Source organism: Agelaius tricolor, unplaced genomic scaffold (assembly GCF_023055355.1).
Source record: "Agelaius tricolor isolate 1412-34295 unplaced genomic scaffold, bAgeTri1.0.p SCAF_10, whole genome shotgun sequence".
In the NCBI taxonomy this organism is placed as follows: Eukaryota; Metazoa; Chordata; class Aves; order Passeriformes; family Icteridae; genus Agelaius; species Agelaius tricolor.
In genome coordinates this window covers 11,563,212-11,579,414 of record NW_027269270.1, presented here as the reverse complement: position 1 = coordinate 11,579,414, position 16,203 = coordinate 11,563,212, and the positions used below count along the sequence as shown (strand labels likewise).

General features: G+C 39.3%; 1 protein-coding gene across 18 annotated transcripts in view; it reads left to right on the top strand.

Annotated features, from left to right (window-relative positions):
• The window catches only part of ABI2 (abl interactor 2), a 65,606-nt gene that overhangs the window by 42,502 nt on the left and 6,901 nt on the right, over positions 1-16,203 (top strand). For 3 of the 18 annotated variants that reach the window (XM_071434756.1, XM_071434750.1, XM_071434748.1), the window contains 7 exons: positions 2,567-2,664; positions 3,420-3,566; positions 4,591-4,715; positions 5,629-5,814; positions 8,338-8,496; positions 12,866-12,952; positions 13,279-13,452. In XM_071434756.1, coding sequence (XP_071290857.1) covers positions 2,567-2,664; positions 3,420-3,566; positions 4,591-4,715; positions 5,629-5,814; positions 8,338-8,496; positions 12,866-12,952; positions 13,279-13,452 — 976 coding nt within the window. The remainder of the gene's footprint in view (positions 1-2,566; positions 2,665-3,419; positions 3,567-4,590; positions 4,716-5,628; positions 5,815-8,337; positions 8,497-12,865; positions 12,953-13,278; positions 13,453-16,203) is intronic. The other 15 variants (XM_071434765.1, XM_071434753.1, XM_071434751.1 and 12 more) reach the window with 7 other exon arrangements.

The window sequence follows — 16,203 nt, the reverse complement described above, 5'->3', positions numbered from 1 at the left end:
GGTGCAGTTTCAGATTTTTTTAGCATCTTGCATGCTTTTATTTCCAAGGATCTGTCCATTTTGATCAGAAGTGTTGAAATAATTGTATCTTTTTAATTTCTCTTCTGTGATTATTTGGCAGTTAGTCAAAGGGGAAGTAGCACAGGGTTGTTTAACTTAGAGTAGCTGATCTTAAAGTCACCAGTCCTGTCAGATTTGAAGACAACCTTGTAAATTCTAATTACTTGCTCTCTGAACAGTTCAATTTCAATGTTGAAAAGTCATTTCCAATACCCTGAAACTAAACCTACTGTCAGTAAATCTCCTTATCTTTTAGGTTGGGTTTTTTTAAGGATGGTTTCTTTTTGCTAAGTTCCTTGGCTAAAACCAGGTCATTTTTTGTTTGGCCACATTTTCTAAAGCTTTTGTCCCATCCTTTTCAAGGATCTGTGTATTTGCAGTGTTAATGGAAATATCAAGCAGTCACTGAGCTCTGTGTTGGTGAGGCGAGTGTTAGCTCCACTTCTGGCTGTACCCAGTGTGATGTTCCAGCATCCTCCGCCTCAGCCATCCTTGTCTTTTCATGTAGCCATAGCCCTGGGATGCCTAGAAGTTCATTTTTGTTCTTGCAATCATTGTATATAAAATAATAACATTATTTGTATGAAATATATGTAATTTTATATTAACTGTAAAGTGATAGCCAGTGGTTACATCATCTTGTCAGAAACAATAGTGTAGCCAGTTAAATCCCCTAAATGGAGTATTCAAGGGCACACAGATTGGTCTGTCATCTAAAGACATCCAAAAGCAGAGGCTGAGTGGGCTCTTTGAAATACAGCAAGTGACAATTCAGTGAGCATTTAATTAAAGTGGATTTTGTTTGTTTGTGGTTTTTTTTTGAAAACTCAAATAGGCAGGTGGGTGAAACAGGCATGTTTAATGAAAGAGGAAATACAGGGGGTGCTGCAACTTTAAAAAAAAATTCAGATTTTGCTATTTCTTAAATGTTCCGTGTATAGAATAAAATATATTTCATTTTACACTTTCCCTTTTCCCTTTAAGTAGTTGTAGTTCAGTGCTTACCTCATCCCTCACTTGAATTAACTTTAGATTTCTTGTTGCTTAGAGTTGGCTTAAAGGACTTTATAATGCTGTGCAACATGATTTTGTCTTAAATTGACATTTCAGAGTACTCTTGCACAACTAAATCCAGACATCTGTTTTTGAATCTGATAAAATAACTCTTCCAATGCTTGGGTTTTCTTTTCCTCCCTGCGGATTGAAAATGTGATAGCACTGGGATTATTTAGAGACAGGGAATCAAGTTTCAGTGGATTAGAATACTGAACGTATTACTCTTTATTCTGTTGTCAGTATTTATCAATTCACAAATCTAAACATTGCAAAGGTTTTAAGTGAGTTAGAGTCAAATTTTGAAGGAGTAATCTGCCTTCAATGATGTTTGCAAACACTCTTGAGTGCCTTGATCATGGTTTCATTTTTCTGTGGGAGATGGGGGCAGTAGCCAGGACTCACATTTTAGAAAGAAGCAATGCTGTGAGATAGAGCATGACAGGAAGAGCTGAGAGAGGGATGTAAGCACACTTGTTTAGGTTTGCTGAGTATCTCTGTGCCTAAGCAATGGCTCAGGCAGTCGTAAATCTGAGCTGTTTTGTAAGCAGACCGTGTACTGATTCCTGTAAGGATGTGTGCATTGAGGGGATTTTGCTTGGCTGGCAGAATACAGGGAAGCAAAATGCACATTGCTAACAATTGTTTACAGTTCCTAGATTAATCAATCCGTCAGGAATGCAAATGAGTTTTTGAAAGAAGCTAGAGTAAATTATTTTATGCAAAATTTACTTCATTAGTATTTTAACCTGACAGAGGGGAAGTGGACAACCGCAGTTATATCACATCACTGCTAAATACTTTTCTCCCTATCCATTTATTTATAAACTCTGAGATGAAATTGCTACAGATTTAATGGGGGGGGAAAAATACGCCTTTGTATTTTTCTCAAAATAGCTTTCTCTGTATGTTTATATGTATGTAACTAATGTTTAAAGTAAATATCTTTAAAAGTTTTTATAATCTGTGAAAACATTAAAACATTAATGGATGATTTATAGATTACTTTGACTTCTCCATATCTGTATAAATCACATTAGATTGTGGCCTATTAGATAAGCCTTAGTATTTTTAAACAGTATTGAAATATTTGTGCAAATTTACCATTCAGTAGTGCCATGTGAAATAACTGCCTTTTTCTCAAAAGATGACTGGGAGGTTCAGCCAAGTTAGGTGCAGTATCTGTATTCTCAGAGTTAACATTTATGTGATAGCCTGAAGGCAAATTCACTTTTTTGTACAATTTCTAAAAACTATGTAATAAAGAGTCCTTTGAGCACAACTCTTGACTTCTAGCAGAGTGGAAATTGCATATAAAACGCATGGCCTCTCAAGTTTTTTTGTTTGTTTAAACCTTCCCTTCCTTAGAGTTAATTGCTAAAGGCATCTCCGTGTCTCTCCCCTCGACCCTGAGCTCAGTGAAGGCCGTTTTTGTCCCCGTTCTTTCATGCAGGTCAGCACCCAGAACATGAAGATGGGTGGGCTGCCTCGCACAACACCACCCACCCAGAAGCCACCAAGTCCACCCATGTCAGGAAAAGGAACTATTGGGTAAGTGCAGTTACTGAGTGGGTGAACAAAAGGGAAAAGAGGGAAGATCCTTTCTTTTTCTGTAGTGGGAGAGATTTCATGGTTTTATTTTAAGCGTTCACAAAGGTCAAGAGGTGTTATATCTGCATCCTCTTACACTGATTGTGTCTTTGTGTGTTAGTGTGCTGCTGCCAGAAGACAGTGGGCATCATCAGCCTTTCCCAACAGGAACCTTTTTCTCAGCGCAGAACACTTAAAATTACATACTGTAGAGTAAAATGTCCTTAGCTGTGGTTTTCACAGGTGGTGCTAAACAACTGAGAAATGGGTGCATGGCACTGTTCGTTATTTGTGATGTGTTTGATGAAAGTAATTTCATGCGAAGTTTATGAACCTGATTTTATAAACCTGAAGTTTATAACCTGATGTGTTATAATGAGTATATAATATATAATGAATGCTGTTTACTGGTGTGTTTTAATGTATATACATACAGAACATGGCGCTTTATTTTAATGGAAGATAATGGCTTACCTTTAAAACAAGAATGGGATGTGGAACACAGAGTTTACTGATAGGAAGACTGAAGTACCTGAAGAACATCCTTAATTCTTTTTTTCCCCTCATCCTACAAAATAAGTACTGCAAAGTTATAGATGCAGCCCATTTTTTAAGCTCACGTTCCCGATTAGTGTGTAGCTGTGTTTCAGAGAGTGAGAAGTGTGTGGTTCTGTGTATTCCCCTAACTGGCTTGTGGCTGTGCTTGTGCCGTGCAGGCGGCACTCCCCGTACCGCACGCTGGAGCCGGTGCGGCCCCCGGTGGTGCCCAACGATTACGTGCCGAGCCCGACGCGCACCATGGCCCCGGCCCAGCAGAGCCCCGTCAGAACGGCCTCGGTCAACCAGCGCAACCGCACCTACAGGTACCGGCCTGGCGTCTTCCTGCTCGGGGGCAGAACTGCTGTGCCCAGCTGCGAACCCACCTGCGCCTCCCTCTGCCGGCAGCCTCCCTCGTTCACCCTGTGCACCGGCAGTCTCAGTGGCGTGATGAGAATGAGCACTAATCAAACCGGAACAGGGAATCGTGTTACGATTATTCACTTAATCCCCTGTTCCGTTTTAGTGATCTCACTTAGAGTACTTAATGAATTGCGAAGGTCGTGAAGTCTTTCAAGGAGGTAGATCAAGATACTACTTTACTAAACTGGGGGAAGACTTTGTACACAGCTTGATTTCTACATGTTGAAGGGCTGCTTAGATGCTTATACTTGACATTTTGAACAGTCTTTGATGTTTATAGATTGAATAGCTGAAATAGTGGTTTTGGGATATTGGCATAGTGTTTTGGGATATTGATAACTTCAAACATAGAATAAAGCTAAACTGCATTACCAGGGGCTCTGCAGAAGACTATTTTTTTTTCTAGGAAACTAGGATAATTTCAAGATGTGATTAGAGCTAAATACCTTCCTTGAAATCTTTACTTTTTAAACATAATAAGTTCTTGAGGATGGCTAAACAAGTGGACTTAAAAAGATAAGAAGTCTGAATTTTACTATCTTACAACTTTTAGGCTTTAGTACTCTCATATGAAAGCATACAAATCACAGTCTAAGCACTCATAAGTTTTAAAGTTATAGGAAAAAGGTTTTATTTCCTCTGTAAGGGCTTAACAATCCTGGCATGATGTGCTTTGAACAAGGTTCTGGAAGTGTTTAATTTTTGGCCAAGTTCAGTAAGGCTAACTTACTGAAAAAATCCCTCTTGTGCTGTAGTCTAAGTCGAGAGTTTCAGGAAAGCCTAGCTTTGTAGAGATTTATATTATCCTTGTTGCTTTTCTCTTGTTCCCTGTTACTTCTCTGATTTGGTAAGATGCTCTGTGAGGGATCTCATGTTTCAGCACGAGCAGCATCATATTCATTCCCTGGTTACTTTGGCTTCTTACAGCAGCAGTGGCAGTAGTGGGGGAAGCCACCCAAGCAGTCGGAGCAGCAGTCGAGAGAACAGTGGAAGTGGAAGTGTAGGTGTTCCCATTGCTGTTCCCACACCATCTCCTCCTAGTGTCTATCCAGGTAAATGGAAACTTCTTGTTCCTCTTTCTGCCTCATTGTTTACCTTGAGCATTTGCAGTTTCCTAAACTTGAAGGGAAGCCCAGAGTTCATTGCTAGTGATAATATGAGTTTGAATCAAGTAGTGTCTTCTCTGAGAGTGTCTGATGTGCTGTAATGTTCCTTTTATGTATTAATTTATTTATCAGAATTTTTTGCCTGGCTGCCTGCATGTGACAAGGTAGGACACAGTACCTTTTTTAGTAGGCTGAGGGACACTTCTCCCTTGTCCTTTTAAGCAAATAAATGTTTTTTCATTGGCTGTTTATGCAGATACATAGAAGCATGTTTTTAGAAAATTAGATTGAATGAGAGGCAGGCACAGAGTAAATATTGAGTACATCAACGCAAGCCTGAATTGTCACAAAGAGATACTTGCTCAATGTAATGGTCCCAGACTTTCCAGAAGCAGGAAGTGTTATTAGTACTTCTTTTTCCTTTGCTCAGCCTTTTCAGTGAAGAAGAGCCTGTAGTTGTCTTGCAGAGAAGTACATGATGCTTCTGAAACAAAGAGCTGGAAATTTTTTGGTTTCCTCTTTATATTTTCTGATTTATACAAAGGCTAAAGACAGCCATGCTAGAGATTGGAGCATAAATAACACAATGCCAAGATATCTTTCAAAAGTAATACTTTTCACTGAAAAGTTTTGGGTTGTGTTCCCTTCAGACCTGGAAAGAAGTCTTTTTGCTTGACCCTCATTTACCATCTACACAGGAATGAGCCTTTCTTTAACAGCTCCATTGTTTTCTCATCTGGTGCATTCTGAAATACTGTGCAGCTAATAAATAGCTAACACTGAATAGTCAGAGGCTTTCTCTAATCCTTGCTAACATATCTCCTTATTAACTCCACCTCTTCCTCCTCTCTTCACTCAGCCCCTGCTGGCTCAGCTGGCACTTCTCCCCTTCCTGCTACCTCTGCTCCTGCCCCCACTCCTCCTGCTCCTCCTGCCCCTTCCTCCGCTGCCCCAGATGCTGCTGCTGCTGCTGCAGGAGCTCAGCCCCTTGCTGATGGCTTCACCTCTCCAACTCCCCCTGCTGTTTCTTCCACACCCTCTGCAGGTGAGTGTCTGCTCCAGCTGCTGGGCAGATGAACCCAGATGTGATCGTGATCCAAGGCTTTGCAAAGTTACTTCAGCAGCAGTGATTCATAATTTAAAAAAAAAAGTTCAATTATAACTAGAAAATATCTGTTAATACCCAACTATGAGGTCACGGTTACAGTAGACAGTTCAAGGTGTTCTGATTTTTTTAACAGCAATAATTTTATAATTTTATTATTTTTACATTTATGTAATTCACTAAATCATAATTTTATTTCTGTTTGGATTCTGAGAACCTCATAGAATAATTATGTTTGGTAGGAACCAGCACTCATAGTTCTGGGTCTTATTATTCTCTTTCATAAATGCAATTTTAAAAAAGTGCATCTAGCAAAGTATAATTTATGTAACTGGTTTCTTCAATGCTGTCAAATGACAAGTCTCCCTTTAATGAACTGATGAAAAGGGCAGGGTCTCTGTGTCCAGTATTAGGTAAAATACAAATTTTTATTATGCAGACTACTACTAAAGCATTTTGTTTTCACACGTGGTACTTAGGGTGTATATTGCAACTTCCTTTTTTTAGTGCTACACTTTTCTCATGTGCTGAAGTTGCAGAGTGGAGCACTTACCAACCACAATACTGTCCTGTATCTCCTATTTTTGATGAGGAGATTGCAGTGTGAAGATCTCCTTCAGACAGCCAAATTCATGTGTAGCTACCTGCATGCTTTGCTGCTTTACATTATGGTGGAGGCTGCTTACAGGGGAGAGAGTTGGTTTGTGAGTTTATTAGTGATCATCTCTTAGTAAAAATTGTACCAGGTTCCAGAAGCACTCTTGAAATTACATGTAGTTTAAAGGGCTGGTGCTCATATAAAATTAGAAGATATTTCCACTAGAATCCTTACCTGTGACCAGAAGTTTTTAAAGGGTGATGAATTTTGATCTGAGATTATCATGATGTCTAAACAACTTTCATGAAGATGAGGAGCCCATATGGAGCCCCAATCAGCTTCATATGGAGCCCCAATCAGTTTTCCATTTTGATGCACTGTCAGTATCCCAGTTCTTAAGCCATGTTGCTCCTATATTTTTAACACGTCAAAATCAAGTAAAGATTAATATTTTAATATCTGTAAATTCACAATTTCATAAGAGAAATTTCACCTTAGTTGCTATTTCTAAGATCTTTTGTTTCCCTGTTTTATTAGTGAGGTTTGTCTGAAATAAAGTATTTTAAGAGTGATAGGTCACCACTTATGAAGTCATAGCTTTTGGTCCTTAAAAACCTCTTAGCCCTCTCCCCTCCTTTCTCTCCAATCACCACCAATTTCTGCAAGTATATTAAGTAACAGAGAGAGAGACACACACATTGAAAAGACACATCAGGAAAAATGGGAAAAAGCCTTTATAGAATGGATTCTTTCTTAGTTGTTTCTTAGCTGTAAAAAGTGCATTTTTTAATATGGTACACCACATTATTGGTACAAAGCAGAGGGAAGGTGACACTATAGTTCATGCATTTGCTCTTACAGGCAAGTAACAGAGCAAGCAACTTGTATATATTTATTTACTGACCTAGTAAGAAGTTGTGCAAAGCAAGCAAAACATAATGAAGAACAGTACAAGTTTTTAAAAATTTGTACATTCTTTTGTTCTGTTTCTCTGTTTACTTCTCTCCTCAACCACCATCCCTTCTTCCCTTGTTTTCTTGCAAACTCTCAAATTTGCTTCTAGGACAAATGGTAGAGGCAGAATAGTTTGTGGGGTGTAATACTGCATATAGGAATAACAAATCCAACTTACTGTTATATGCAGTATAAAATCCAGAGAATTTTATGTGAGCACAGAAGATACCTTGCTTCATTTATTGCTTGCTGGGAATCATGATCAATGTCTTGAATACAGAAAGTAAAGAAAATGCAGAGCAAGTTTTTGAGGAGTTGTTTTAATTGACGGCTCCCTTGAAGAGGGTCTTCTAGTTTGACTTCATTTATTCCATCCTTCAAGCAGTTTCTAACATTCATTTCTCCCCAGATGATTCTCTGAATATCTTCTAAGTGGCACGAAGATAGGTAGTACTGTGTTTTTCAGTTACAGAGGGTTAACAGCTTTGGATCCTGGAAATGGCCTGCAGTTATTTTTCATATGTATGTTCCTTAACTGCGGAACTGCAACGTTTTGTGGAGTTTCTTGCAGGTTCAGAAATAACTAAATTCACAAGAAGTTATTGTAATACATTATTTAACATAAATAACCAGACATTATTTTCTTTCATTTTGAGGATTCGTAGTTTAAACACCTTTGTATTTTCCCACTGGCTTTTGTAGGCAGTGCTGAGTGCAGGCAGTTGGGAGAGTTATGTTTTGCCTTGCTCTTGAGACATTCGGTGTCCTGCCAGTCTGGCAGCTGAATTGGCTGACTGCCTTAGAATAAAGCTCCAGAAACCTTTTCAAACCTTTGAAATGGACTGCAGGTGGAGAGAAGGCAGGCAGGCATCATTCTCCTCTTTGCCAACGCACGTCTCTGTGTGCCCTAGGTCACCCGGTTCAGTTCTACAGCATGAACAGGCCTGCAGCTCGGCACACGCCCCCCACCATCGGGGGCTCTCTGCCCTACCGGCGCCCGCCTTCCATCACGTCACAGAGCAGCCTTCAGAACCAGATCAACGGGGGCCCCTTCTACAACCAGAACCCAGGTAAGGACCTTTGGCTGCTCCACTGATCTCAGCAGTGCTGAACACGGTGACCTTCAGCTCTCTGGAGTTTTATGTTCTGTCTCCATTGCAGATCTTGCGCTTTCAGTTGCTGGTAGCTGTGCCAAAGCTGCAGTGCAAGTGCACAGTGTTCAGCTTTTATTATGGCAAGCATCTTAAAAAATGCTGGCTTTGTTGCCAAATAATTTACCTTTGATGTCACAGTCCCTATCAGACAAGCTTTAGTCCTTGACTACACCATGTGCCATGGACCTGCTTTGGTGTGGAATGGGTGTTTGATTTTGCACCAGAATGCCGATTCTTCATTAATCAGTCTTTATCTTGTGTGCCTTTTCCTTCTGGGTAATGTACAGTTCAAGCAGTTGTACTTGTTACACCGGGGTAGGCATTAGATACCTTGGAGACACCAGTGTGTTGGGGTGCTGTGTCATCTGCTAAGCCTACAGGTGATGTTATTTTATGGGTGACCTGCCCTACAAAGTGAGGGGAGCCCTTACCAGGGCGTGAGTGTCCTGTGTGTCAGCATAGCACAGTAGCCTTTTACCTAAGGAGTCCTTCTTCCTGTGCTTCTGATGGGACCAGGAGGGTTTTATACTAGACTAGGAGAGAGTTTCTCTTATGACAAAGCTACAGAAAGATGCAGGAGACACCCTGAAGGTTTCTTGTCAGGAAATGCGCTATTACTAGCAAAATTGAATGTTGACTTGAAAGTACTACAGTATGTTGGTGTTTTGTGGTGGTGGAATTTGAAGGGGCTGTGTGTGTTTCTTGGTTGCTTTTTTATTTTTTGTTTCATTTTTGTGAGTTTTTTTTTGTTTTGTTTTGGTTTGGTTTTTTTTTTTTTGGTTGGTTGGTTGGTTTTTGTTGTTGGTTTGGTTGGTTTGGTTGTTGGTTTGGTTGTTTATTTTTTTAAATTGAGCATTGAACTTGGAATTAGGTCAAATGTTGCAATCTGCGTTTTAGGAGTTTGATCAGGTTTGGCTGTTACTGTTTGTGAGCTAGCCTGCAGGGTGAGCTGAGCTTGAGATGGAAATGAATGGTCCTGCTGGGCACAGGGAAGTGGAAGAAGTCATAAGGCTAAATTGTAGCCCAGTTGTCTGAAATAGGTCATATTTTCTAAGCACATTATGTGCATATTGAAGGCAGAAGGGGGGAATAGGCAAGAAAGAAAGAAAGGGTAATAACAAAAGAAACCATTCAGGATTACAATAAAGCAATTTTTGCAATAAAGACGATTTTCAGTATATCCAGAGAGTTTTTGACGACTGCCGTGCGTTTTTTGGTTTAGCAAAGGGATAATTCTCTGCAAGTTGCCATTACATTGTTAATAGGTAATCATAGAAGATGCCAAATAGACTTAAAATAAATTGCATAACCACAGTTGTCTGTGTTTCCAGAAAGAAGGTAATGATTATGGTGATTAGTCATTTGAACTGCAAATCACAAACAAAATACTTCAGTTATACTGGCATATATGAGACAATATAAATAAGCAGTTGTAGTAGGAAACTTTTTTTTATATACCAGCAGAATACAGAATTTATTGGCTTTGCAGTTACACTAAACCAAGGTTTTTTTGGAGTTCACCTTGAAAGGAGAGGATGCTCAAGCATGCATAATTGATGAAAGCCCTAAGAACAGAGGCACTGTTGTGTGGAAGGAGCAGGGTCAGTAGTGACAGGACAGAGGCCACAATTTTTTCTCAGCATTCCTGAAGAGAGGTAGAAAACAAGAGGGGAAAGAGAGACCTTACAAGAGGCAGAGGAGGGTGCCAGCTATGGCTTTTTTGTTGTTTGTAGGCTGTTTGGCAATAACCCAGTACTATTATTTCCATTGCCATTTTTTAAAATGGTGGCCTAGCCATGTTTGATTATTCACTTGACAGGAGCATGAAAGGTACTTGCATTGCCCTGTTCTCTTAAAAGCTATTTCATGATAATAAAATTTTTCTGCTTTGTGAGAGACCTTTTTAACAACTGAAAAGAAAATATTAGAAATGCAGACTCTTGAATGATCTCAGCATATGTCTGTCCCAAAGCCACTCTTGCCAGCCAAGCCACCGAACAAGTGCTTTAACATTGCAATTTGGATATCATCATCTAAGCACTATAGAGCTCAGCACAGACTAAAAACTGGGTGGGAGGATCTGGACAGGTATTGAGATTGGTTGCACCCTACCCCATCTGTACAGTTGAGTTCTTACCAGTCTGAAGCAGCCTAGTGGAAGGTGCTCTTGGGCATTTCTGAACTAATTTACAGGAACTGTGTAATAAATCTATCAGTGGTCAGTATGAAAGGAAGATGGGAAAGAATATTTAAGATGATGGTTTATACAGCAGAGGTAAAGTTCGTCTGATGCATTTAATTAAAAAAATAGTAATAAAATACTTATTTTAGAGGTCAGAGCTAGAGTCATTATATAGCATGTAGAGACAGTATTATGATAGTCCCTGCACAGTGCAAGGACTGAAGTACAAACAGAGGGCTTAAGATACTCAAGCAATGATGTCAGCTACTGTTAGCATCACCATTGGGATTAAACTACACAACCCAAACTGAACCTGGGAATTTTTTTGGATTTGCTTGGAATGCTTGTCTAGAGTGATTCATTTTTTTCCATGGATAGCTCATGAACAAAGTACACTGGAGAGACCAAGGAAACTGGAGCTACTCTCCTATGATAGCTATGGATTGTATGAATCCATATGATGTTGAATAGAGGAATCATTTTGAAATGAAACAATTTTCTACTGCATATAATTGAAAAAGCAGAGACAAGGACTGAATTGATGAATATTACTGCTTTTCAGTAGGACTTTAAATTTGAGTTCCCTTTTTCTCCTTTGAAAAGGTGCAAGACCAAATCTTTTCACAGCAATCATGGTTACACTTGAAGGAATAAATACTCTGAATCAAATAACGTGACCTCAAAGAAACTGTAATCAGAAATACATTTCTGTTTTTTCTCAAGAGATATCAATTAAATGGTGAGATAATGGAACTTACTTCATATGGAGGCACTTTTGCAACAAAAGGATGGTTGCTGTTAGTCTTTTCATTCATGCTGTGTGGTTCTGAAAGAAATGGGAATGTGAATGACAGAAGAAATTCAAAGCACTTAAAATGTTACTGGAATGAGCAAACAGAAGAAATTTTGAGGCACAAGTTGTTAATGCTGGAGAACTCTTTTCTCTTGCTATGATAATGTGAATTAATTCTGAAAAATGCTACATCATACCCTATCAGTTTTCTTACTACCTCTGGAATTTGCCTGAAATTTATTTTGTTCTGTCTGGTAGCTAAATAAATGTACTGGTACATGAAGTATAGACTTCTTTTCCCCTTAATCCCTTTGGACATGATTAAATGTTTTTTGTATGCCACATACTAACAAGAAATGTATTATTTGTGCTTCTCCTAAGGTACGCTGTCTGAAAAATCGTCTTGCAACTTGCCTAAAGAATTTTACTGCATTATTCAAAGTGATACTAAAGTTTCATAAAACTAGTTAGCTGATGTTTTAACTAGATAACTGAAACTAGCATTCCAGGCTTAAACCACAGTTCAGCATTACAGCATTTGCAACTGGCTGAAAGCATCTTCTTTAACTGGGAATTCACATATATTGTACAAAGCAGCTCTTATTGTACAAAGAGAGCCCTTCTGGTACCAGTGAAAGGGCTGTTCAGAGTTCAGTGCAGAGAAGTCAGGTGGGGAGGAAATCAGGCAGCACATCTGGAACAGGCTCTGTGGTTTGGCAGCAGCACAGTGTGCTCTGTTCTGTCAATAAGATCAGAAGTGTTGCATCTTTCAGATCTGCACAGTTCTCAAAAGGCATCTTTTTCTGTTTTGTCTGAAATAGCTGCCTCATTCAATAGGGCTTTGGCCTACATCTTGGAAAAAAAGAGGTATATCCATTTTCATTACTAGGGATTCATGGATGCAGTTAGTCACCACTATAAATATCAATTAGATTTGAGATGGGGAGGATTATAGGCAGAGAGTCCTCTTGATACCTTTTTTAGGTCCTCCCATAAGTGTTATATTCTGTAGTAAGAAACTTCATCTTAAGGGAATCTCATAGTCATATCAGAAAAATGCTTCAGCATGAATTTTTAATGTTATGAAAAAGAGCTGGGTTGGAAATTTTAAAAATAGAGAAATATCCTTGAAGAAAGGATTAGGAATATGCTTAAACCACCTGAGCCATTTTTCTTTAAATGTCAGTCTTTTTATCTCAGCTTCTTAGCAGCCTGCTGCACTGTCTTAGTGGTGATGATGTCTACTTTCCTGTTTGCTGCTTTGTTGTGTTTCTAACTGGATGCCTCTCTCTTTTTAATTTCTGTGGCAGCATCCCTTGCTCCTCCTCCCCCCTCCATCCTACAGGTAACTCCACAGTTACCATTAATGGGATTTGTGGCCAGAGTTCAAGAAAACAGTAAGTTTGCTGCTTCCTTGTGCAATGTTTTATTACTGGATGTGGCTTTTGGATTGAGTTGATGAAAGATTTGTATGTATATAGCCAGGATTCTGCATTCTCTACTGCCTCTGCAAGTTCATCTGAAATTGTGAAGGGTGGGGAAAAAGAAATAATCTTATTGGAGCTACCTGGTCATTCCTTCTCTGAATTTTCCTCTCTCTAGTGTATTTTCACAAGTTACAATTGTTGGTCCCACTTCCATTAATTGGGCTCGAGGGTATTACTTGAAGCAGCTGCCATGGCTGTAGAGACATTTTCATGGTTGTGCTGTTACTTCTGCTCAGTTTCAGATACTCCTCCCCCCCCACCGCCTGTGGATGAGGCGGTGTTTGATGAGTCTCCACCTCCACCCCCACCTCCCGAGGATTATGAGGAGGAGGAAGCAGCTGTGGTGGAGTACAGTGATCCCTATGCTGAGGAGGACCCTCCTTGGGCACCCAGGACATACTTAGAAAAGGGTAGGTTTGGAGCTGGAAGAGACAGTAGGGTTGTATTTTTAACAACTTTTTGTGTGTGTTCCTGCCCTCCTGCTTTTGCACGTGGAGTCTGCCCACACTCCTTCATACCAGACTTTGGTATGACAGCATTTTAGTCAGTAGCAAAAGAGAAAGAAGAGGCCCTGATGTGTGTTTATAGTGTCTCTCATAGTAATGCAAGGTGGTGTGTGCACATGCCTTGAGAAACAACTTTCTATTTGAGGAAATAATGATGTTTGAATGATTGTTCTGTTCTGCTTTCCTGTGGGAGCTTGGGAACTAAAATAGTTTATATAGGTGCATATAGACATGGATCTGTTCCATCTCACATGGGATAGCAAAACTGTAAAGGAGAGTCTTTAAAGATAAGCTGGAGAAAATCAGGCTTTTAGTCAGAAAATGTTTCCTGTGGAGAACAAAAGTATAAGAAGCCAAACATTTTCTCTACTGATGTAGGGACACATGCAAAAACAGAATTTTGATCTGTATTTTTAAAACTAGATGACCAAAACATCAAAAAGGTCGGTGTGTTTTTAGAAACACTTTTAAAAGTAGTAGAAAATATAATTGCTTTCAGCATATGAAGAACTATTAAATAGTAGTTTTAGGATACCAGAAAAAATGAGATATTGACATAGATGTGGATTCTGTTGTAGTTACATGAATGTCTCTACTTAGCCCATGTCTTGAGATTTGACTGCTTTGCTGGAATTGGGAGAGAAGCGCTTGGCTGTGAGTTTTTTCTAGCAAGCTTTGAAGCTTTAAAATTAACGAGAAACCTTATACTAAAAGAGGACTTTAATACTAAAAAAAATTGTATACTTATCCTGCTGGGAATTAAAATGCTTTATTCAGTAAAATAATTTATCCTGTGGCAACTCCTTAAGTTCCTATAAATAGTATTCTGTTCCACATGATTCAAAGTGGACAAAATAGATGAAAGTAAGTAGCTCTTCCAATACATTTACCCCCAATAAGTAGCATTCCCAATTCTTAGGATTTGTTCTTGTACTTTTGATATGATCCTTCTCCTATTTAAGTTCATAAGAGAGCACTTTTATAGGGTTAGGTTAGATGACCTTTGCAACAGAAGCTGGGACACCAAAGAGGTGTCAAATACAAGAGAGTTGCTGTATCCTGGAATGGGATTCAATATGACCCCATTCTGTAGAGGGTCAAGCAGTGTGGGAGGTTAAGAGCTGAGGATGGAGCCTGCAGCTGAGCATGGCAGTGAGTAGCAGATCCATTAGGAACAGATGGAGAAATTGTTCAGTAGGATATGGTTACTGGGGATGCTGAACTTGAGGACACTGCCATGTGACTGTAATAGCAACAGCCAGCCTGCAGTGTCCAGGGATGTGCACTGCATTGAGCTCCGTGTCTGGACGTGGGGCAGCAAAAGATAAGAAAATGACCTGGCTCTGCAAATCAGATGAATGGAAAGGGGTATCCAGAAGGAAAAGTTGCACTTTCACCACTTAGAGAAAATGTGTGTTCACAGATTCCAGTTGGATAATCAGCCTAGCCTACATTTGTGGTCAGTGGGATATAAGAGTTCAGCCAAAATCTGTAATTGTTGAAGAACCAAAGATCACTCATTGGAAGAATATCAACCTAAATGAGTAATTCTGTTTTTTATTACTGCATTGAAACACATTCAGACAGAAACTAAAAGAAGCCCTGGCTTAGGCTGACAGGGCAGGATGCCACCTCCTGAGTCACTATTGCTGCTTCCTGTCTCATCTGGAGCCTTTCTTGCAATGCTGGCCTGGCCTCCTCCTAACTCAGGGCATGTGACAAGCTCACAGCTTGAACTGATGGGACTACAGACTGAGGGATTAAACAGCCTTTTAGAGAGAGGACTGTTGCCAGTACACAAATAACATACTGGAGGAAGCAGTGGTGATGTAAAAACAAAACCAGGCTTCAGGTAAATTTTATGAGGCTTAACAAAAAGCAAATTTTCTTCACAAATTTAAGGAAGAGTTTCCTTCTTGTGATCATGAAATAGTGAATCCATTCAGTATCCAAAGGAACTAGAGTACACTCAAAAGTCAGAAAGAAAGGAATTGGAAGTTATCCTGGTCCTTGGATGATGATGATGATTATTATTATTGTCATCAAGAGAATGAAGAAAAATAGCAGAGTGACTCGAGGAAGAAATTTCAAAACCCTTAAAAAGGAATTTTGAAGGACTTAAATCAAATGCATCACATGTTCATACACTTGTTTTTCAAGCTAAAATCATACTTGTTTCTCCATTGGTGTTTTGTTTGCTTAGAATTATATGTACAGAAGAAATAACTTAACAACTGCTGACACAATTGTAGAGCTAACAATATTTGTTTTCAAAGTATGCTCTAGTCACATGATAAAAAAAAATTCTTTGCATACTCTGATTTTCCTCTGGGATTGATCTGTATATTTTATAATCTCTTCTGGATCCAGGTTTCCCTAGTGTTGGTTTGTGTTGATTCCTTTGCTCCCTCAAAAAGGAAATGACCTTTCTTTTGGAAAGAATGATGAGTTTATTAGGACTCTTGGACAGTGGTTTATGAACACATGCTGTTAATTTTTAATCCTTGCTTTACTTTAGAGTATCTTTCCATCTATCCCCAGCACAAGATTTTAGGATCTCTATCCAACATACTTTTTTTTTTTCCTTAGTGCCAGCACTGCATGTTTCATTGCCAAGTTCTCAAAGCAGTGATTGATGCTATTTGGTAAAGTACT